The sequence below is a fragment of the Mytilus galloprovincialis genome, chromosome 14, assembly GCF_965363235.1.
Source record: "Mytilus galloprovincialis chromosome 14, xbMytGall1.hap1.1, whole genome shotgun sequence".
Lineage (NCBI taxonomy): Eukaryota > Metazoa > Mollusca > Bivalvia > Mytilida > Mytilidae > Mytilus > Mytilus galloprovincialis.
Window position 1 is genome coordinate 46,993,593 of NC_134851.1, and position 26,002 is coordinate 47,019,594.

At 31.8% G+C, this 26,002-nt stretch overlaps 2 protein-coding genes across 2 annotated transcripts in view; both read left to right on the plus strand.

Annotated features, from left to right (window-relative positions):
- Positions 1-26,002, plus strand: part of LOC143059406 (beta-1,4-galactosyltransferase 1-like) — a 361,910-nt gene that overhangs the window by 125,450 nt on the left and 210,458 nt on the right. The window lies entirely within an intron of this gene.
- On the plus strand, positions 6,409-16,793 carry LOC143058325 (neuronal acetylcholine receptor subunit alpha-2-like). The gene is made up of 5 exons (XM_076231799.1): positions 6,409-6,500; positions 11,461-11,535; positions 12,178-12,320; positions 13,540-13,673; positions 15,980-16,793. Exons 2-5 carry the CDS (start codon positions 11,466-11,468, stop codon positions 16,308-16,310), a joined length of 678 nt encoding a protein of 225 aa, XP_076087914.1. The 5' UTR covers positions 6,409-6,500; positions 11,461-11,465; the 3' UTR covers positions 16,311-16,793.

Genomic DNA, 26,002 nt, shown 5'->3' on the forward strand with positions numbered 1-26,002 from the left:
ATAACCATAGCATAGTAACACAACGGCGAGATGTATATATAATGAGTCAAGGGAAAAGAAAATTTCAAAAAATAACATTAAAATCACAAAATATAAAAATACGAAAACACTTTGTCAACAAATAAAAACAAAATGGTATATACATTGTAGACTCTCTATAAATATAGAAAGTAAAATCACAAAAATAATGAACTCCGAGGAAAATTTAAAACGAAAAGTCCCTAATCGAATTGCAACATCAAAAGCTCAAACATATCAGACAAATGGATAACAACTGTCATATTCCTGACTTGGTACAGGCATTATTCTTATATAGAAAATGGTGGAGCAAAACTGGTTTTATAGCGTTTAACCTCTCATTTGTATGACAGTCGCATCACTTTCCATACAATATACACACGAAAGACAAGAATACTAGAGCACAATACCACAATGGCCAGATATATAATTACTGAGCTAAAAGAATATTACGAAAAAATCACTAAACAGAAACATTACAATATATAAAAAGACTTATTAAACACAATAAGTTACACGTAATTCAGATAATAAACAACGTCAGTACCTAGAATCTCATTAATAGTCCATCGAATAATATTTGCATGAGGTGGTCAGAAGATCTCAAATGTCTGTTTTTTTCAAAATATCAATATTGACTTCACAATTTTGGGAAATGCCTGTTAAGACTGACAAACATACTGTTTACCACATACAAACTGTTGAAGATACACAATAGATGTGGTCTTACTAAGTAAGATTGCAAAGTAATGTCCGGTATCTCAGAGAATATATTGCATAATTTAGTGTACCTTTCAATTTATTTCAAATTTTCGTTGACAAGGTGTGATACGGAACGCTTTGATTGACATTTTTCTCTTAATATATTGTAAAAGTTCACCTCGAAGGGGATGGTGTTATTGCAAGAGAAACATAATTCAAAGCATGCTCTTATACAAAACTAATGAGATGCGGAATGATTACAAGACAAGTACAAACTTTACACAAATGTTCATAATATGTGTTTTTTGGCGATTGTAGGTCAACGAAAGACTTCAATGAATGACATGAAGAAAATTGTATAGCCAGCTTATGATGGCCCTAACAGAAAAAGACTTAACACAATCTAAACGAGAAAGCTAACGTCATTATTTACAACAATACAATTAAGTAATGAAAAACAAATTTAATGTACAAGAACAAACGACAACTATAGAAAATTTTTGTAAGAATCTTTATAGCAAATTTTCATTTAAATATGACAGAAAATAGAAAGCCGTACTCAATATTCAACCAGGTGTTTATTTTTTCACATACATACATTTATATCTACTTACAATTACACTACAAATAGATACAAATAAGTGTTATATCTTACAATATTCAATGTATATTTTAAAACATATACAGGTAAAATAATGATACTCAATAAAATATAGAACTACTGATTAGAAGTGGTTTTCTTTTCAAATAATATTTCTATTAAAGGTTGTCGGAGGATATTTTAACTGTTGTTTAGGTAAGTACAATATCTTCATTACAGATACCTACCTATTTATTTAAGTACTTTAACAGTTAATAAAACTCTACCTGATTGGAATATAGATCCAAACGAAATTACTTCTGGCGAAAATTAAATCACTTTATTAAAGATTGTAATTCCGAAGAATATAGTGTGTCGTAATCCAATCTGATTGGCTGGATCATTTACGTTTTTTTGGTTATTCCCTGCAATTAAATAGTGCATGTATATGGACTTTCATTCATTTCTGGCAATTTGATGAAGCATATTTACGTCTTTTAATTTTAGGTGTATGGTCATCCTGATTGTTTCACAACATATATTAATATAATCTTACTTCATGCAAGCTATATGTATTCGAACAGGGATAATTTAGCGTTATTTTATAAATATAGTTATGAACCCAACTAAAACAAAAAAGATAAAAGCAACGTTTTTGGTGTCCATTTAGCCATTAGCAATCATCATAAATGTTACACAATATAAACTACTGTTCTTATTCATAAAACAACACGTAAGTATTGATATATTCGGTTTATTTTCATAAGGTCGAATTAATATATAATATGGTTATAATTAAAGTTTTCTAAGCAAATCAAAAATGTATCAAAACAATAACGTGTCATATGGTAAACATATCCCTATCTTACATATTCGCCATGAACACCTGAAAAGAATGACAACATGTCAGTCACACAACTTCAATTCAGCTGTAATTAAACTGTTGGTTTTCCCTTTTTAAATCAGATTTCTTGTTTACATTTATTGTACAAAGGGGTGATCTAAATTCTCAAAACAATTATTATTAAAATTAAATGATAAACCTTGTATTGTTGGAACCATGTATAGGTAGGTCACTTCAATTTTATGGTAGCAAGTCTATTTCGTACCAAACAATAACCATTTCTTAGCCAATATTTACCATTTCTTATACTCTAGGCCAAATGCACAAACCATTTCGTACCTCATGGGCCAAATACATATTTATAATTTCTTATCATATATTTATAAACTGTAAAGTTGAAAATTTGGAGCAAAATCAGATCAAATACCGGTACCTTATCCCGGCCTCCTTAATCATTAGTAGTATATAATCAATTAGGTTAGTACTTGTTAGTTTATATCTATTCAGTAATATATACATTTATAAATTCTAACATACCCACATTGACTTAAACTTGACCGTGTATATATAAAGAATTTTCTTTTTAATTTGCGACATATCAAACACAATTAATAATATTACCTTCAAATATTATTAGGACATCATTTGAAATATGCATGAAATATTTGCCATTGGTCTTTACTCAATCAACGAATCACTCGTAAATGTATTAGTAAAAAGAGTATCATTAAGAAGTATCTGGGTGTATAGTACATGCAGTAGTATCGGTCATTGCTCTTGGTTCAAACTCATGACCTGTTTTATTTAAGCAAAACTAATGATTTGAGAAAAAGGTTAATTAAATATGTTTCACCAAAACATCAATTCGCTATTATAGATAACAAAATATTAATGTTGCGTCTTTACGAATGTATGCGTATATATGAGAAAATTGCTTAATTTGTATGCTATAAAGCATATTGTATATCCCAGTTGGAACCCCTTACTATTATCCTGGATTGGAAACCTGATTTTGAAAAATGGCTTGATCTACCCCTCAATGCTATGTTTCCATTTTAGAATATCTCAATCCTTCTTTTTCGTCTGTAAGCACGCTGCTGCAGCCTACGTTTTTTAATTGCGTAATCGAGCCATCTTAAGAATTTTTAAAAAACTGCAAATAATCAAAAATGGCTTTAAAACTGCTAGAAAAGTTGTCCGAGAGAAATTTGGATTCGATTCAATGTAATAAGACATTATAAAAAGACACATATATGTGTTAACTATGTGTTTGACACATAGTTTACAAGATGTAAACAAATTTAATGTAAAACCAGTGATCATTACATTAAACTAATGATAAACATGTTTACTGTACATGGCATTTTGTGTGAACACGGCCTTAGCGGAATATGAATGCATTTATAACCATAGACAAAAACATCAAGCATACATATAAAACAACACATAAAAGTATTAAATCATAACATATATGGTGATGTAGATAAGGTAAAGTAACGTAAGTGAAAGTAATTCAGTTACACAAAGTACCTATTATTCTATAATTAAAATTTTTTTTTTCAAATATTGAAACCCAGGGGTCCAAGCAGATATTGGCCATATAAAAAGGGTTAATTTAAATTAAAAAAATATATTCTTTGAGATATTTTTCAGAACTGTAAAATTTACCTTATTTTCACAAAGTTTTGTTCTAAATGGAATTAATATTTGTGTTTGGTTATACATCCAATTACCAAGCGTTATACATTAAACTGAAATTTTATAGCATGTCCAAAATATGTGCTCAAATATCTTCATAAGCTTCTAATAGAAATTACATTTATCTTAATTTTAAATAAAAATTCATTTGTGTCTATGATTCTGTGTACTATTCTGTATTGGAACCAATAAAGTTTAAAGATTTTTGTGGTGTAGAAAAAGATACGATGCACCTTGTTCCAATCATTCTTTTTTTTTTTGTTTTTTTTAGGGACCATTTATCCTAAGCCTTGTACTAGTTCTTTCTAATAAAACATTTTTGCATATCTTTTGACCCTTTATTTGAAAAATTCTTATGTCCAGTGACACTGCATTCAAATAAAGATAGTGTGTTACTACATTTTGTTGTGATTCACTTAGCTATTTGTTTAATAAAGAGATATATATCCAAAGCTCTGATTCCATACGGGGCTTTGGGTTTATATATGTCCTTTTTTTGTTCATTGACCAATGCTATGTTTTCATGGTTTTGTCAGTCTTAAAATACTATGAACAAAATGTCATTTCTATTTTGACTATGGCATGTTTGTAAAGTGTACATGTCTCTCTAGAAGGTTTCATATATATATGAATTGACCTCACTTCATTTTTCGATGTTTTAACTTTGTGGTTTTGGTGTGCCTTGCGGGTTTATTGAAGTGAAATGACCACTGTATTTGGTGATTTGAATGATTGATATGTGTTCATGTCTATGAAGCACATTACATATAGTTTATTCAATTTGACAGATAGGAAACATGCTAACGTCTGGAGACAAGATAGACAGCAACGAACCATCTGTTGCATACAACATAGAAGATGGTAAAAGTCACACAGAGAGTGAGATGTCAACCATTACACTCTACACAGAGAGTACAGATCGTGAACAGTAAGTTTCAAAACTTGTAACCTAATTATCGCTTAAATTAATACTTAATATTTTAAAACACAGCTTTACGTATCTAGCAAACAAAATTAATTTAAACCGATTTGTAACATGGAAAATGGAAATGTGAATGCTTTACTATGGAACACCAGAACTGTCTTATAATGTAAATGTAAATATTTAATTTGTTTTTTTCGCACTGCCTGTACCTTCTGTACTTTCTTCGTTATGTTGTGTGCAGGAGCCTTTATTTCATGACACTGCATCTCTGTTTTGTCAAATTATTTTTTTGTTTGATCAGACAATTGTATGATATGTCATTGCTAAACGTTGTTGTGAGCAATAGCCATTCCATTCTGCTGTTATAACTACTATATATTCTGTGAATACCTCCAATTTTTTGATCAACCACCTTTACATTTTTTCATATTTTTTCAATGTTATGTCTATTCTTCCTTAACGCAAGTCAGTTAATAATTGTCCCCTGCCTCAAATGTGATTTTTATGCTGAATGTTCTAATTGTTTTGTTTTTATACATCTTCTATGAAATCATCACGATATTATAGTCTAACGGTTTTATGTTGCGGACTTACAGACAGACTCACAAATCATCGTGGTATAGTTCATATGTGTTTTGCCAAACAATTGATACTCTCTGTTAAGATTTATTTAGTTTTTAGTTTCCAAGAAGTGCAACCTGAAGGAAAAATACAATATAAAAAAAAGAAGATGTGGTCTGAATGCCAATTTGACAACTGTTCACATGAGACCACATGACGCAGAAATGTTAACGATCGGATACCGTACGGCCTTCACCAATGAGCAAAGCCCGTACCGCACAGTCAGCTATTAAAAGGTCCCGAAATGAAAAATGTGAAATATTTGTTTTTAAATAAAGCGCCCTAATTTATGTACTAAAAATTAACTAAAACAAATAAGTAACACAACAACAAACGACAACCACTGAGTTATGGGTTCCTTGCTTGGGACAGACACATACAGAATCTGGCAGGTTCAATCATTTAAATTGGAGCCGAAGCACTCATTAACATGGGACAGTGGTGTTACAGTACTATGTACGAACAAACTATAAAAATTAAATAAAAAATGCTTAACTCATCAGTTGGATACACATAGAAATATATCTAAAAAAATCGAATGGACATGGCCGGGTACTTCTCAACAAAAGAAAACACACTAATAAATGTAATTCAGACAGGAAATGAATGTGTCAAAGCGACGTATACCTGTACTCTTCTGTAGTGTCGACAGTAGAGATAATATTTAAGTATTAATCGTTATTCATGTAGTGGTGCTTGTGGGGGTAATATCTAAAGTATGTTTCTGTATCAAATATAAAGTCTCAAAACATGTTGCTGAAATGTCAAAATCGTGCGAATGAGAATCAACTACACCCAAATATACTCAAAATTATTTTGTCAACAACCTGTCATTAATTACAATTCTAATTTTCTTAATTTCTAAATTTCACTAAGTAACATGTAAGGAGACAAACATTTAAAATTATTGTCATTTATGTGACGAAACGAAAATGACAGTCATAAAATTAGGTATTATGTACCAATTACATGTATATATAGCATGTAATTAATATTATTATATCACTAAGTATCTTATGATGGTTAATATTGCATATAATAACTTAACCAAATGGTATATATAAACATCTGAAAATGTTGTTTAGTAACTGAATTCAGTCAGACCAAACAAGGTAAGTTCTATTTTCTCGTACATATGTTTTTTAACATAGAATCCAAGGCAGTTTGAAATTTAGAAATTTTCTACAAATTATGTGTAACTGATTGCATTTGTACTCTGATACGTTTTCAACTTTCACTTTTGTCTTTTCATAATTTGTTCATTAAAATATGATATCTGCTGAAAATTTTTAAATATATTCCAGAAACAGTAGTACTAGTCTTGCACTTTGTAAATTTATTGATCTTTATACTTTCAAATCGTTTACAATGCTGCCATATTAAAAAAAGGGAAATTATATGAAACTCTTCATAGAAGATTGAAGACGGTTATCATTCTGACTAAATGTTTTTTTGTTTTTCTCTAATTTAATTATTTTTTTGATTTTTTCCAAAAAATAACCAAATCAAAGTTTGTGTACGAATTTGATTGCAAAATCTGTAAATAACGGCAACTGTAGTATACCACTGTTCAAAACTCATAAATCTATTGGCAAAAAACAAAATCGGGATATGTAAAAGATTAACCAAAAAATCAAGTCAGAAAAAAAAATACTTTGCTTCCCTCTCTCGCTATTTTTGAAAACCCCTCTTTGAGTGCCAGTCTTAACATTGTTACATTGAATTGTCTATCGATGAGCTAGATTATCACATCAGTTAACTTCTGTACCTTAATTAGAGCAACTTTTTTAACAAAAAGTATAAAATATATCAGATGTATTATTATCAAAAGGGTTAATATCAACCTAAGAGCCAAAGGTTCTACAGAGTTCATATTCACCGCAGGCTTATAATACATATAATATGAAAAATATCATGTAAAAGTGCCCTGCACTAAATCTCTATGAATGACAAAGGTGAGAAAAAAATAAGAATGAATTTTTGAAATGTATATATTGTGTTGCGGTGAAATGCTATGGTTTTCATATGTCTTTAATTTCTTATTCATTAAAGGACATCTTAGTTTTTTGGTTTTTTTTTGTAATTATTTTATTTTTCAAGATGAAACATGTGAAAGTACATAATACAGACTATTAGACACACAGTATAAAAAGTTAATTAATACTTGTAAGATTGCTTAAAATTATAATGGTATAACAAGATATAGATATTACAATTGATTTTGTTAATAAAATGCTGCCTCTAACAATTGCCTCTCTTCATCCATTTCTATTTTTTGTATAGGGGTTAAGAAATATACAGAGTATTTTTCTATTTTAATCAAATACTTTAAATATTCTATCCCACCATATTTTGTGGGCAATATGCTCTTACATCTACATTTGTATATATATAGTATTTAAGTAACAACAAGATACTATTAACTGTTTTACTGTTGAAAAATCCTCAGACACACCTAAAATGACCTCTTTTGCACTAAAAGGCAAGAAGATTTCATAATTTTTAATCCAATCTATAATGGATAACCAGAAGTTTTGTGTTTCATTACATTCCCAAAAAAACGTGAAAAATATTTTCTCTAACTTCTGAAAAAAATGTGCATAGTTCAGTTTCTTTTAATTTACATTTATATAAAACGGAATCACATGGTAAAATTCTATGAACAATCTTTAATTAAAAATTTTGTAAAAACGAATTTTTGGTTGTAATGAAGGGCATGGAATAAATAGCATTCTAATCTTCAATCTGTATATTTAAGTCTATTTCCTATTTGTTACGGGAAGATAGTGATAATACAAAAAAATTACAAGATTTTGGTTCTTTTTTAACTTTATCTTCTAATTAACTAATATTATCAAGTTTAGAACTACCTTCTATCCTAATTTTCCATCTATTTAGAATAGCACTTAAAATACTATAAAACTCTTCAAAATTAGTATTGATATAATATACTTTTTCTCAAATTCTTCATATGAGAATAATGCATTATTATCTGACAACAGATCATTGATAAAGAATATACAATTTTCAATATATTTACCCTTCAAAATCATCTTGCCATCCATTTTGATGTTTGGATTTAGCCATATGGACTGGGCCAGAATATCGGTATTGTTTGAAACTTTCAACTTATTTTTCAATTTTGAAAAATTTACCAGGATATCATGCCAAAACGGATTGACTTTTTTTGCTAAATAAAGCAATCCTTCCTTACCTAAATGTAAAATTGTGTCCACCCCCTCCCCCCAAAATTTTTGTATATAACTAAGCAGCAAACCTTTCCAAGGAGAGTAATTTAGAGGTCTAGTAATTTATACAGCCAAGACCTTTTTTAACGCTATAACAAAAATAGTAAATATTAGGCATCTTAAGACCACTATCACAGTGTTCGGACATAACCACTGTTCTTTTCACTTTATCTGGTTTTCCTTTCCATAAAAAATTGAAAAATATATTTTGAATCTCCTTCAAAACCCCATCTGGGGGATTAGGGAGGACAGTCAGAACCAAAATGGGAAGTGCTAAAGTTTTAATCACAACCATCCTCCCAATGTATGTTAGTTCTCTATAAGCTTAAGTATTAAGAAGTGACTTGATACTGTTTATCTTGGCTGTAAAATTACATAGAGTCTTATCCCTTTTAGCAAGCTCAAACCATATACCTAATAGTTTGAACCTCCCAGAAAGGTTCCAAACAAGATTTTTTTCTGGCAAAAGTTTTTCCGTATTACCCTTTTTTGACCCAATCCATATGGCCTCAGTTTTGTTAACATTACAACTAAGTCCAGCACATTCTGAAAATTTATCAAACAAATTTAGACATTGATTTAGGGACTTTTTGTCACCATCCAGGACTAGGGAAGAATCATCGGCATATTGATTCAATAAAAATTCCGTGTCATTAATTGTTACCCCAGCAACATCAGGGTCATTTATAATAGCTGCACTAAGTAGTTCCAAAACTAAAATAAATAGATAAGGAGACAGAGGATCCCCTTGATGAACCCCTCTTTTCAATGAAAACAAATCTGAAATATATCCTTTGCATAACACTGCACTAGAGGCAAAACAGTAGCATGTCTTAATCCAACTTATAAATGTATGGTCAAAGCCATAAAACTGCAAAGCCTTTAAACAGCTAAACTTGCTGTAGCTATCTTATAGTCTACACACAAAAGTGTAATAGGTCGACAGTTCTTTAAATAAAATTTTGACTTACCCTCCTTTTGTATACAAGTAATGAGTCCCTGCCTCTGTGTGATAGAGAACTTTTCATTTTCAAAAGCCTCATTTAAACATCTTACCAGTGGTATCTTAATATCATTTCAAAAGAATTTATAGAACTCAAGAGTAAATCCATCTATACAAGGTGATTTGGAGTGTTTCATAAGTTTAAGAGAAGACAAACATACCTGCATTGTTAAAGGTCCCTCACAGGAATCCACCTCTTCCTCATTCGGTTTTGTAATAAAAGGATTATCATGTTGAAGAAATGTGTCCCTGTGAGTTTCAGGTAACATAGTTTACAACTAGTATATATTTTTTTCTAAAACAGTTTTTGCTAATTTCTAATAGTACTGTTATCTCAGTCTCGTCCTCCAAAATAAATTTGGGAATATTTTTTTCTGTGTAATGTTTTTTTTCCAAATTACAAAAATAGTTACTTCACTTTCCCCCTCTACTTGTCATATTGCCTTAGCTCTTGTTATTATCCCTTTTACATTTTTTTCCCTCAATATTTTTAATTCTAGTTCGATCCCTTCTCTTTCTTGGTATACTGAAGGCAAGTTATTCTCCAAAAGTTTTTCATCTAATAATGATATCTTATATAGTTATTCTTTTTCTTTTTTTATTTCCTTCTTTTTTCTGGAAAGACGAAAACGAGATTGCAGGTCCACAGACTTACATCTTAATCATATCCCATAAAAGCTGATAGCTTATATCCTCTGTCTCAATATCTATAGATGGATCAGACTCATATTCTTCAATGGCAGTTTTTATGTCCCCTTTTATTTTCTCAATAAATTCAGTTTCCCTCAAAAGACTGTTATTAAATTTCCATGTACCCTTCCCTCTAATCTGACTAGAAAACCTTAAATAATAAATACAGGAGAATGATCCGATCTATAACTTATCCCTATCTCTGATGTTACTACAAATGCTTCTATATCTGAGGTAATCATGAAGTAGTCCAAACGACTTTGTTTGTGATCTGGACCCCGCCATGAGTACCTATTATCAAATGGGTGCTGCTGGCGCCATATATCTAATAAATCTAGTTCATGCATTACCTCATGAATCTTGTCTTTTGACTAGTGGTTATTTTCACTTCTATAATGTAATGTGTCCATGTCATAATCTTGAACAACGTTCCAATCTCCCGCTACTACAATTAACGAATTGCTGTAGTGGAATATTTTGTGTTTTATGTTCTTAAAAAAGACTGGGTCAACATTATTCGGTCCATATATAGCTGCCAAAGTTATACGGTAGTCCTGAATGGTGATATCTAGTATAATAAAATTACCCATTAGTTCTATAGTTTCCTCATGGATCTTTTTGTCTGGTAAGTTTTTCTTCATTAGTAAACTTTAAGTATGACATTATCAGGAAAATTGTCAAATCATATTGTCATTTGAACTAGAAGGCTAAGACGTAAAAAGTTTCACGCAAATTCGAGTGTAAATAGTGATTTTAATAATAACGTTTCAAAGATCGATTATACATGCTCAAGTCAATGCGTCAGTGAAGAATATTCGAATGAAATCAAGTAAAATAAAAATTTCTAATAATCGCACCAATTCGCCGTTTCAGAATATAATATATTCCGGGTTAATATTTTTAAAACCTTATACCAAAACGTTGTGATGGGTTTAGAATGTTCTAAACAATGGAAATCCATCCAATAGCGAAACGTTATTTTCATTTGAATTAAGCACAAACCTTGTTAGACTGGTTCCCGATCGCAATATTCAGTATGTTACACATATACCAAGAGAGAGTATGGCTATAAGCTAATACCTGGAACTCAATACCGGGAAACAGGATAATACCGTGTTTTCTTTTTCACAGAAAGAATGTCGTCAAAGCTGTTTGCTATGCTTGCTTTAATATGTGTTTTATGGTTAGAGAACACCAATGCCAGGGGTAAGTCCTCATTGTGACATTTAGGCAAATAATTTATTGGGACATTGGCTTCTCGAGTTTTGTATTTTATATTTTGCAAGCACACAAAAGCATTTAAAAATACATTTCAATGTTAATTATATCCACATAGACAAACAGACTACTTGATCATTATATAATCACTATTTTTTAATTCCTGTTTCTCAAATTTGGGCTTAGATATTAATAAAAAAATGTTAAACCTTTAACAGAAAAAGTACAGAGACATTTACATTCAAAGTAAATCTGTTAAATAAAATATATGTTATATCAAACAATATATTTTGTACAAAAATTACACAATTCTCTTTTTCTTAGTTCTTATTAGTAACACGTTTATATTCAATATATATTATCTTTTTATGAAAGGATCAATTGTTTAAAAAGTTTCAATCCAAGTCAATAGTCAAATACCCCTGCAACGAGTGAGGTTCAAACTCATATCCTTAACATTGACAGACTAGTTATCGAAGAATATCAACGTCTTATACCAGTTGGCAGGGGAGGCCTCGTTAGTTGACATTATGCATTAATATTGGATGTTTTTGATGAAAAAAGTCATTACAAACAATTATATTATATGTTTTTTTATATATAATATTGATAACATGCTAATGTTTATAGGGACTGTACATGTCAAGGAAGACGGAGCCATAGCCAAGGTCTTGAAGGATTACGACAAATATGCCTACCCTGGAACAACCGAACAACCAATAGTGAAAGTCTGGCATGGCTTAAGTCTAGAAAAGATGGACTATGTAGGAAACGTAAGTGCGTCTTGTAATGTAATGTTGCCATTTTAGTGTTATATTTAATAGTGTCATAAAAGCGCGAGGTTTGGCTAGCCGGAGACCAGGTTCAACCCACATTTTTTTCTTAACATGTCATGTACCAAGTCAGGAAAATGGCTGTTGTTTTCGTATAGTTCGTTTCTGTGTGTGTTGCATTTCGTTTGTTTTTGTAGCACCTCAGTGTTTCTGTTGTTTCGTTGTTTCCCTCTTATAGTTGATGTGTTTCCCTCTGTGTCAATTTGTTATCCGGATTTGTTTTCTCTCAATCGATTTATGTCCTTCGAACAGACTGTTGCATTCATTTGTAACTATTCAATTAGTATTTTTTAGGCTGTTCAAGTAAATATCAGGCAAATCCTATGATATGGGTGGCACAACATAATTTTTTTCCCACTGAATTTTTGGTTCCAATGCAATGTTTATATCATACAAAGGATATATATGTCAAAGATATTTTTGAATCAACAGTGGATAGTTCAGAAAATGATTTTAAAGTTCACTAACAACGCAACAAAATTTTGTACAAAATGAAGTGTCATCTCCCCTTTTCAATGATTTTTCAGTGCTTTCTATATATTATTTTCTCTTTATTTGTTGCAGTTAATAAAAAAACAAAATTTAACTTTGAGAAAGAATGAGTTTGTGATATGAAATAGATGAAAAAATTTTGAAAACAAAATATGTCATGTGCCATCCACTGCCTGGTTTTTCCATGGACACCCTCTTAATTAAATGCAATTCATGACGACCATGTAATTTTGTTTCAAAACGTTTTCTAACAAAATGGTATAAATGTTAAATATTTTGTCGATACCGGATGATATTGTTGTACGTTTGAAAGTCATCAATGGAGCACAAACAGTTTGAACGGTTATTTGAAAGTCGGTTCAGTCATTACTTGCACAACATTCAAATGGTCAATTAGAGATTAGTTTTCTGATTATCTAATTACTTACCAAGAACATTTGATAGGATTTGATGGAACTGTTTTTCCCGCGAAAGTAACCGTTATTTTCGCCTATTTCGCGATTTAAAAAAGTGTTCGAATGGTTTGTAGATCGTTCGTATGAAGTCAGAATTTACAGTTGACGCGCGAATTTGACTTCTGCTTGAAAAGAAGTTTTAGCATTGAAATAGAGAATATAAAATCTCGCAAAAATAATCAACGTTTACAGTTTTTGCATGTCATTTGCAGATGTCCAAAATGACTATTGATGTTTGGTTTGAGCTGAAATGGAATGACCCTAGATTGACCTGGAGTGGCACACCAGCAAGAATTAGACTCCCTATGTCAGTCATATGGACACCTGATGTAGTTCTATTCGCACAGTAAGTAGTGTAAGCACATGTAGAGTCGGTTATGAGGATCGTGATGGATGTTACTCATTTATTTTATTCTTAAAACAAATTTTACAATTTTTCTCTATTCTTTTGCTATTATTCTATACATTAATTCTGCACTGTTTGACCATTGTTCTTCATTTTTTTATTTGTGTGCCCTTTATTCTGAAAATTTTGCCTATTTTTTATTTTTCTATTCTTTTTGTGTTTTCCGTTTGTTCTGCACTTTTTGCCTATTATTATACATTCATTTTTGTTAATCCTTAATTATACACTTTTTGCCTAATATTCTGCCCAAGACTGATCGGTGTTAAAAGAGAGAAATAGATCATGCATGTCATACACATTGTAGATTTCGAAATAGTGTAAATTTATGCCGTTACAAGACAGCACCAGCAAAGTGGAAATGGATGTATATAAGTTGTAAGAACTTGTTACACAAGCACTATACATAAATATATTTAAACTGTTCTATTTTTATTTGTCCTTTCTTCTGCCCCTTTTGTTCATTATTCTGTAAATGTGTGCCTTTTGTTTTACATGTTATGCTTATTATTTTCTATTCTTTATTTGTTTGTCCTTTATTTCTGCACTTTTTTCATTATTTTCTATTCTTTACTTGTTTGTCCTTTATTTCTGCACTTTTTTCATTATTTTCTATTCTTTATTTGTTTGTCCTTTATTTCTGCACTTTTTTCATTATTTTCTATTCTTTATTTGTTTGTCCTTTATTTCTGCACTTTTTTCATTATTTTCTATTCTTTATTTGTTTGTCCTTTATTTCTGCACTTTTTTCATTATTTTCTATTCTTTATTTGTTTGTCCTTTATTTCTGCACTTTTTTCATTATTTTCTATTCTTTACTTGTTTGTCCTTTATTTCTGCACTTTTTTCATTATTTTCTATTCTTTATTTGTTTGTCCTTTATTTCTGCACTTTTTTCATTATTTTCTATTCTTTATTTGTTTGTCCTTTATTTCTGCACTTTTTTCATTATTTTCTATTCTTTATTTGTTTGTCCTTTATTTCTGCACTTTTTTCATTATTTTCTATTCTTTATTTGTTTGTCCTTTATTTCTGCACTTTTTTCATTATTTTCTATTCTTTATTTGTTTGTCCTTTATTTCTGCACTTTTTTCATTATTTTCTATTCTTTATTTGTTTGTCCTTTATTTCTGCACTTTTTTCATTATTTTCTATTCTTTATTTGTTTGTCCTTTATTTCTGCACTTTTTTCATTATTTTCTATTCTTTATTTGTTTGTCCTTTATTTCTGCACTTTTTTCATTATTTTCTATTCATTATATGTTTGTCCTTTATTTCTGCACTTTTTTCATTATTTTCTATTCTTTATTTGTTTGTCCTTTATTTCTGCACTTTTTTCATTATTTTCTATTCATTATTTATTTGCCCGTTATTATGCACTTTTTGCCCTCTATTCTCTAGTCTGTAAACCAGACCCTCGGTGAAACCTGTTTCCAAATTCCACGTTGTAACAGTCATTAAATAGTATTTTTTCTTATATTTCCCACTCCTCATTCGTCCCTCAGCTTCAAATTTTTTTTTCAGTAGATGCTGTATTTTTCGTCCAATTACAGTGTTCAGATATATTGATATAAGTCAGCGGGTACACAAAAGAGCAACATAGCAAATTTTTATAGTTTTCATTGTTAATTTTGTCGTGTTTTATTAGCAAAACTACTTGATTAACACTAGTATGTTAAAGACAGGCAACAGTAGTATACCGCTGTTCGAAACTCATAAACCGAGAGAAAAAAAAAACCAAAATCCGGGTTAAAAACTAAAACTAAGTGAAACGCATTAAATATAAGAGGAGAACGACACAACATTACATTACAGTGTAACACACAGACACGAACTAAGCATTAAATAAAATCCGATGAGAATAACAAATATAACATCAACACTAAATGCAAGAATTCGGGATAGAAAAGTACCGTGACACGTCTTATAGTAATGTGAATTCACACTCAAATATAAAAGGAAACAAACGACACAACAGAAACACAACGTTTAAATGTAACACACACAGAAAAGAAAAAAAATGGTGGGTTGAGACATGCCAAAATCCCTGCTTTAATGGCAATATTAAATATAACATTACACTGACAACATACAATTACAGGACTACAATACAAATAAATAGAACATATTGGACAAAGAAACACACAAATAATAGCTAACAAAAGGCACCAGGTTTAAAGTTTAATACACCAGAAGTGTGTTTCGTCCACAGAAGAATAAATAGTGACACTGTTGATTTGTTTTTGCAGTCCAAATACAAAGCCATTATTCAACCCAAATGTTGTTGCAAGTCGGAATGGAGACGTTATTTTGCTTCCTGATGCGAAGTATGAAACTAAAAACTGCACGCAGAAGAATGACGATGTTATCGAATGTAAATTTAAATTTGGGTCCTGGACGTACGGTTCAGATGAAATTGATTTACAAGCCATCAGTCCTGGCATGAAACTGGAAACCTACACGGAAAACACCGAGTACCAAATAGTCGGAACGAGTGCTGTTCGGGAGGCAAGGAAGTACGACTGTTGTCCAGAAACATACGACGATATAGTCTATACCATACAGATTAAACCTCGTTAGACAATTAGATGTGGGATTAAACAAAACGATTTCGGACTATGAACTTTGAAGCTGCACGCGTTTATTTTATGCCGCTTTATAGATATAACGCTATTTTTTTAATATTTGAAGAAAATCTTAATTGCTTTGTAATTTATGATTGAAATATATCCAATATTTTCATATGCCTCAGGCACATTTTTATAAACGGGCGCGACACTAAAATTTTTTTTTTTAATTCTTTTTGTTCATTCAACGACGTTATATAATGTTAAACATTCACGATATTTAAAAGCTGCAGGCGATAAGATTACTTTAATTGAATATAGATCGACGTGTAATGTAGTTTTTTACCGCTGTAAAATTCTAAAGCGGCAACCAAAATTGAATAACATGTCCTTTGCCTTGTTTCTTGGTTTCAACCTTTCGCCTCTAGCTCGTGTTATCAATCTTTCCAAATGTATAAGACATTTGCTATGCTTATAATAAATATGATTAACTTGATTTGAAGATAACTCTTTTCTTATTTACCAAATTTGTAGACAGAAGAGTCTGGATTGGGTTTATAGAATTGAGAATAGTGCGCCAATACTATATAGTAAGGGCCTACTTAATAAATAAACGAGAAAAATAGTCCTAAAATAGCATATAGACTAATGAGGTGCTAAGATATAGATTCAAAAGTTTTGTAACAGGAAACTTATAAAAATGACCATATATTTGATATTCATGTCAACACTGAAGGGTTGACTACTGAGCTGGCGATACCTTCGGGGACGCAAAGTCCACCAGCAGTGGCATTGACCAAGTGGTGTAACAAGTTATTAAAGGATTATAATTTGATATACCAGATGAGCGTTTCGTCTACATAAGACTCAACAGTGAATCTCAGATCAAAATAGTTATAAAGCCAAACAAGTACAAAGTCGAAAGGCATTGAGGACCCAAAATTCTCACCTACTGCTGCCAAATACATCACGTGAAGGTGATCTTTGCCTGCGGTTAGAAAATCCCTATTTTTTAAAAAAAAATACATAGTTTTGAAAACAGGAAATTTATAAAAAAAAAATCATAGTTGATATTAATGTCAACACCGAAGTTATGACTACTAGGTTTGTGATACCCTGGGGGGAAGGGGGGGGGGCGAAACATGCACCAGCAGTGGCATCGACCTAGTGGTGTAAATAGGTACCAGGATTATGCCAGACGCTCGTTTCGTCTACAAAAGACACATCAATGACGCTCAGATCGTAATTAATAATAGATAATACGGGGCCAAAATTTATAAAGAACAAAAAACAATAGCAAAATAAATACAGTTTACATATATATAATTTCAGACACATAGGTAGGATGAGAGGTTATGCAGGTAGTACGTCAACAAGACAGCAATCCAACATCATTGGGACTATATCGCAATCAGCGTGTTTATTTTGATATTGATGTTGTGAGCTAGAAACTTGTTCGTGCTAAGTTGTGTTCACTCCAACTGTCAGTTTTCAAGCCGAGGTCGATGCTTCTCACATGGCACTTCGGCTTCCACAATCTGAAAAAAACCTGCCTGTCATGATAGGGACACGTGAATTCAAAATGGAGTTGCACACCAACAATCCATGTATAGAGGAATTCTTGAAAGGAATAAGAATTCCTTGAATGCAATATTAGCTGGTAGATTTATATTCCGTATGCAACTGCTGTTGGAATGGTGATGAATAGAAAATTCACCTTATTCATTCCACCATTAGTGTCGATTTCTGGGTGATACATATGTGATATAATGTATTTATGTTAATTGATACAACGTTTACATGTGGATTTACACGAGGGTTCGTATTGGGATTACAGAATAGCTAATAATAGGTAAAACAAAACACAGAATAAAGGGGAAGAAAGCACAAAAAACGAAAAACAAGTAGAGAATAATGGGTTTCTGATATATTTGAAGAATTGAGAAAATGCCTTAAAGGGAAGCTAAGGGACCCCATTCATACATACGTTAAGATATGATGCTTACTTACAAGTAATTTATTACAAAGAATTTTAATATCGGGCCAAGTATTCTTCCTCTACTAATAATTTAACGTCGGACCAAAGCCCTCTGCCTGATATGCGAGTCTCAGGAAAATATCAGGGTCGATAAACTCGAGGTCCGGTATATGTTGGGACATGATACAAAGGCTGATTTCGAATCGTATTTGAAAGGTCTGTGAGTAGTTCCGGTAGCCAATACGTAGAAGGTACATTCAAATATTCAGATATCACAGATTTGGACACTCATGGAGTGCACGTATCTGAATTTTGAAGAATTTATCATTTCATTCTTCAAACGAAATTCCATGCAGTTTTTACATCTTACAACCACTACATTGCTGGAAGCTTTTGCGGCCGGTTTGAACACAAATCGTTTTGCGAGTCTGCTTTATTCTAGAAAAAAAGACGCAAAAGTAACCCCTTTTCCAAAAAAATATTTTCAAAATATTATAATCGAATATTAATACATTTATTCAAATAGAATTATTATTTATCAGTATTTATTACACATAGAAATGCGAGTAGAATATCGCCGTTTATTTTTTATTCGTAATATGTTACATAAAAAGACCAATACGAATTTCCATATGCATGAGGACGCATTTTTATTAACTGGCGAAAACCTAACAAATAGCATGCATGTGCATGTCTTCATTTTTTTTTTAAATCAAGGACGTTATTAAATTGTAAAAATTCACTGTATTTTAGAGTTGCAAGCGATAAGATTATTTTAATGGAATGGAAATCGACGTTTAATGTAGGTTTTTTTACCGCTATAAAATTCTAAAGCGGCAATCGAAATTGAATACTATGTTTGTTGCCTTGGTAGCCGATCTTGGTTCTAATATTTCACCTCTGACTCGTGTTATTGCTCTTTCTAAATATAGACTGTACGTCACTCATGTTCGCTTTGTAGTAGACATATGCTATGCTTATAGTAAAGATAATTAACTTAATTTGAAGATTGCTCTTTTCTTGTATACCAAGTTTGTAGTCGGGGAGAGTCTGGATTGGGTTTATAGAATAGAAATAATACACCAAAACTATAGAAAAAGAGCCAAATAAATAAAGAAAAGAGAAAAACAGGCCAAAACTAGAATACAGAATAATGAGGTGCTAAGATATAAATTGTTATCAAATGTCCCAGGATTATAATTTAATATGTCATACGCGTGTTTTGTATGCATAAAACTCATCAGTGACGCTCAGATCAAAATAAATAATGGATGATAATGGGCAAAGTTTATAAAGAATAGAGAAAAATGGCAAAAAGAATAAAGAATACTGAATTGAAGGACCCTCATCCAGACCCTTAGGCAGGATAAGAGGAAATGCATGGTGTACGTCAATAAAACAGCAATCCAACATCAGAAACACAAATTCATTTCTTTTACACTAATAATTGTATTACTTTTCAATTCTTCTAACATCAGACTCGGACTTCTCTTGGACTGAATTTTAATGTGCGTATTGTTATGCGTTTATTTTTCTACATTGGCTAGAGGTATAGGGGGAGGGTTGAGATCTCACAAACATGTTTAACCCCGCCGCATTTTTGCGCCTGTCTCAAGTCAGGAGCCTCTGGCCTTTGTTAGTCTTGTATTATTTTAATTTTAGTTTCTTGTGTACAATTTGGAAATTAGTATGGCGTTCATTATCACTGAACTACTATATATTTGTTTAGGGGCCAGCTGAAGGACGCCTCCGGGTGCGGGAATTTCTCGCTGCATTGAAGACCTGTTGGTGACCTTCTGCTGTTGTTTTTTTCTATGGTCGGGTTGTTGTCTCTTTGGCACATTCCCCATTTCCATTCTCAATTTTAATTAATAGTTTTTACAGATCGTGTGGTTTTGCTAATTCAAAAATGGGGTGAATTTGATATCTTTCATTTCCTAGAATGCATTATCACAGATTTTGGATCCATAACGGTGTTACTGGTTAAGGCACATAGTGGGAAGTATTTTAACATCTATGATTTCGCTTACTGTAAAGAAGAAGTGGTACTATATCCCAATTGGTGTGTCCGTCTTATTATCGTCTATTTTTCTCTCAAAAAGATCTGAAATTTCTTCATATTTGGAAACTTTAGTAGCTTGATAGTGACATGAGAGTGTTTTTCTGATCTGTCAGATACTTACTTTCTGCTTGCAGATACTCTGAAATTCAATATTTCAATATGTTGAATGAACTTTAATTTTTTCGTCAATCATTTTTCCAATACCACTGAACAAAATGATTGTAAATTTAATCATCTGTTCAACAGTTATGAGTTTAAACTAGTCTACGCTTTTCCGATATGAGTCAGACATTCACGTTTTGTTGTTTTCCTATGGCACTCTTTGCGCTAGCGTAAACTATGACTTGTGCTAGCGTCAACTATGACTTATGCTAGCGTAAACTATGATTTGTGCTAGGGTAAACTATGACTCACGTGGCTTTTATGTGACCAAAAGATAAAACTAGAGGCGACAAACCACTACACATAAATAAAACACGATTGAGCAACAGGAACCCCTTATAATCTGGTGCCGAATTCTGGTGCTGAGGAAGATCAACACAGTGACTATTGATATTTGTGACGATAATTTGTTTTCCTGTTTTAGGCGCAGAGTTTTTAGTTTTAAATGAAGAGATACATACAATCAAATAAAAAAAACGGAAATTTAAACACTACATAAAAGCAAATACTAGTACATTAAAAAAAAACTTACAGCAACTCGTTATAACTCCTCAAAGATAAAAACCTCAAATGTCAGTCCACAAGACACGCGTTTCGTCTACAAACGACTCGGTTATGTCACTCGAGTTAAGAAAAATATAACCAAATCAAATTTGAAGTTGATCAGCATTGAAACCCAAACATTCCAAAACGTTGTGCCAAATATTGTTTCGGCAATCCACGCCTAGGGTAAATTTTAATAATGCAACATTTTATAAACAGTAAAATAATTTATAGAAAATGACCGTATCAATTTCATAGTTTATGTCAGCACTCTTTAATATGAGGGTGGGGATGGGGTTTACATAATAGAGAATAATGGACAAAAAGAGCAGAATAAAGGGCAAACAAAACTAAGAAAAGATAAAAATAGACACAAAAATATAAAGAATAGAGAAAAAGAACAAAATTAATAACAAAAAAGAATAACAAATCGAGAATAATGGGTTGCTGAAATATGAAGAAAACAAGTCTAAATACTTAGAGGATAAAAAAAGGCAGCCATCCAGACCCTCACACATATGTTAAGATATGACTCTTACTTACGAGTATTTTCATTATTACAATGCATTTTAAATATCGGCACAGGTATCATTTCTCTACCAATATCGAACGTCGGACCAAAGCCCTCTGCCCGATATGCTAGTCTCCGAAAAATATCATGGTCGATAAGCTCAAGGCCGATATTAGTCCAGTCGATATGTGCAGATTTTTGACAAAATTGCTTACATTGTGGTAAAAGCATGAAACTTGGCTTAGTAGTAGTATATGTCCTGGACAACATTTTAAGCTATGGACCCACTCTGAAACACGAAGAAGAAGATTTTGACATGAAACCTGGTAAATAGAATTACCATAACAGTGTTGATTCCAATTGCTTTGTTGAACAAATTTGTTTAACATGTTACCCATATTGATAGGCGGCCATCTTCAAAAAAATAATGTTTAAGCATTAGAGCTCTAAAGTCATAAATCGATAAAATAAATATGCATTATATGTACATTGTTGAAAATATACAAATGTATTTGTATGAGCTATAAAAACAGGACAAAAAGTGTGACCATCCCCCTTTCCCCGAGTTTTTTCTCCTGTTTCGTAGCGGGTACAAATTATTTTATATTTTCAGACATTGTACATTATTGTTTTTATCCTGAAGTTCACAACCAACACTTGAAACTTTAGTGTTAAAATCTGAATCATTGTCTCCTTTTGTTCATAAGTAATCGACATAGTTAAAACGCGGACCTCGAAGAGGATTCTAAAATGAACTATTACGCTAAAAGCAATATTCATTTTACCACTTATTCAACATAGCATAACAGGAGAATTTTATTTGACAAGTACAAATAAATAAAAAAAATATTTGTACACCTGTCACTTACAATAGTTGGCTTATTACATGATAACATGTTTTGTTGATATTGTTCATTTGAAACAACTTTCAAAAATCTTGATAGCAGACATAATGAGTTGCATATCATACAAGTAGTGTTATAAGAAAATCAACTGCTCAAATGATCTCATGCAATTGACGTTGAAAATATCTCACAATAAATGAAATGTTCATGTTTTGTCAAACCGCACAATAGCTGTCTCTGTCACATTGTCATCCACATTTACAGAGTTGTTCAACTTAATACTGCCTTCAATACGCAATTGCATTTTCTTGGTAACCGTGTTCACTTGGACTAATTAGTTAAGCGCTTGCTGCATGAAGGTTCCTATATAGTCAAATTGTATATTCATCACAGATGTCAACTGAGGACTTCAGATATTGATTTTTTTTTGGTAGCCATCTTAAATATATTAATATATTTTTATCAATTCATTATTTGCATCTATACTCTTTTTGCTAATTTATCTATATTTACGAAATAAAGATATCAGTATCAGAATTTTTGTTACTTACTCGTTTGTCTAAATGAAAACAGAAATTACATATATATGATTTAATCTATGACCGAAAGTTGTTGTCGGAAAGGATCAAGATTTCGAAAACTCTGGCGCCAGATATCAGAAGAACCTAATGGACGAATAGACTGGACGGAATGTTTGAAACGACAAGAGAGGACATGTGAGGGTTTGCAAGGTCAAGCAGATACAAACAGAACAGACATAGACATTTGAGCTGGCAATCACTCCTTTGATGCAAGCATACGGAGATGTTGGGGCTGGAATTGATTTTCTTTTCAATCAATTTGAAACAGTTGAATGAAGGCTATGGAAGCCCTCCAGAATCACAAGGGAAAACGGTACTAATCCTGTCAAATAAATTTTTAGATCTCAAAGTATTTCATTAGTAAAAGTGAAGACATACTTCTGATGTTGAAGATAAGTTGCCAATTGAAAGAAAACCATGAGCAACCAGACACTGGAACTGGATCAACAAAACCAATAACTGCACCTGTACTATAAGGCCAAAGTACATGTAAGTGCTGGAAAAGTCAAAACACTAGTATCCTGCTTAATGAGTGATAAAAATTGACAAAATAGCAAATAGCAACATAGCAAGCTTGCAGGTCACAAAAAAAATAAACTTGGAGTTATCACGGACGGAAGAACTGATACAACGCATCTAACCAAATCGAAATGTAGCTGCCATAGTATCTGCATGCATACATGCAAGGTAAATTAGTTCTCTTGATTTTCAACAAAGGTATTCGTGAAGCTCTGAAAAAGACCTCATAATAAAAGGGTGAAAATGAAAGCATCGGCATAGCCACAGCAGGTCAAATATATATGCTTGATACTAGAATAGCTTTACAGGGACACTCAATAACAGCTGTTAACATAAATCAGTTCAACAGACATAAGTTTCCTCAGTAAGAATGATACAGGATAGCCAAACATCGAGACAGTCCAATATTATCGTTGAGTGGCAGACAACACTTACCATTTCTCATCTATAATAGTTCAATTTTTTGCCACTCGTCGTCGAAAGGATACAACTGCAACTTTTCAGGAGAAAGACGCAATATTTCATGTGTGCTTGCATATCATCTATGGCAGCTAGTATTCAATTTTTCGGAAGTGTTGTATTAATCATTCCTTCCATGACAATTCATATTTACTAAGAACGTTCACTGTACAGTTTACCGATATCAGCAATTTCAAATATTAAAACAATATCTGTTCCAGGCTATTCTATGAGCGGTCACTGTTTTCTGGCAAGCCCCATTTCATTGATAACAGATTCCTGACTTTTCTTCTGTGTCTTTCTGATTGATTGCATTGACGTGCAGTTTTAACAATCATTTAGCATGATATCTGCTCCTGAAATATTAATCGCCAGCACTGGACCTGGCTAAAAGAACAATGGTTAGTAGTTTAAGTGACAGTCACATCATCTATTGTCGATCATAATTGTTGATGCTTCATGATGATAGTCATATGCCTCATCACAGAAACAATAGAAGAAAAAACCTCCCTGCAATCATTGTTACAAAAAAATGACTAATTACTAGACTGAGCAAAAATGTCTACGTCTGCTCTTTTTGTATTTGCTTGACACTGTAAATCCTCCCGTGTCCTCTCTTGGCGTTTCAGAATTTGTTCCAGTCTATTTGTTAATAGTGTTTTCAGCTCCAGTGATTTCAGTACCTACCTATTTTCCTTTGCGACATAGAGTGGACACAATTGATATTGTATATACAAATATAAAAATAATGATAAAAAGTAACAAAGCCTTACATGCTAAACTGCAAGAAAAAGAATTTATGTATTTCTTTAGATACGTGTATTTATCCACATATGCATGCCTTATTTGAGCACTAGGTGAATATATCCTATGTGAATAGAAACAGTCATAAATAAATGATGAGCAAAATTAATGTTAATGCAAATACTAAAAAAAATGCTAAAAAACTTAGTATAAATTCAAATAACAATAGCGAATATTGGAAATTTACGTTTTCAAAATGGCCACCATCAAAGATGGCCACTTATACTTTAATTGTCCTCAGTAGTCATTAGAATATACGAAAGGTTATCAAAACTGGTAAAGTAATATACTTTTGATATTTTTTTAATAATATTTATCATTTTTTTTTAGATGATTTCAAAATGGCTGCTAAGAGCCGCCAATTTGCTTTTCTGAATTGGGTTCATAGCTAGAAATGTTAGTTATGACCTCAACTAATACTCTGCAAAGTTTGATGCTTTTACCACAATCTGAACAATTGTTTCACAAATCGATCTGACTATATAGGTTGAATATAAAAATAAGAACATTTGGTATGATTGCCAAAGAGACAACTCTCCAAAAGAGACCAAATGACACAGAAATTAACAACTATAGATCACCGTATGGCCAACAACAATGAGCAAAGCCCATACCGCATAGTCAGCTATAAAATGCCCCGAAATGACAACTGTAAAATAATTCAAACGAGAAAACTAACGGTCTGTTTATGTACAAAAAAAAAAAGAACAAAAAAAAAACCAAATATCTTACACAGCAACAAACCAAACTACTGAATTACAGACTCCTGACATGGGACAGGCACATACAGAATGTGGCGGGGTTAAACTCGTTTGAAGCATGACATAGGGCTGATATGGAAAATCCCTTGTAATACTATAAAACTATTTTATGCTGTGTTCGTATTAAACAAGGAGAATTCCAAAATGTATAAAATGTATTTCGTCTTGGTCTGCTGCCAAGGATACGTTATTGTAGCCAAGTGTAGTAAGAATGGTGAGTAGTTACAATTCGCCTATTTAGAATCTAACGTATTATGTGAAATATTTTCAAAAAAGTACCCCTATACGTTGTGATAGGTTTAAAACGTTCTAAAAAATGGAAATTCAACCAATGACGTAACGTTATTTTCATTTTGGTGTTCAAACAATGAGATTACCCATAGTCCTTTAGATTCTGAAAAGGCGAATTGACGACTGTACATTTACTTGTTGGATAACCTTTAACTAGGTGATTATTGAACAATATTGCTAAGGGTTTCT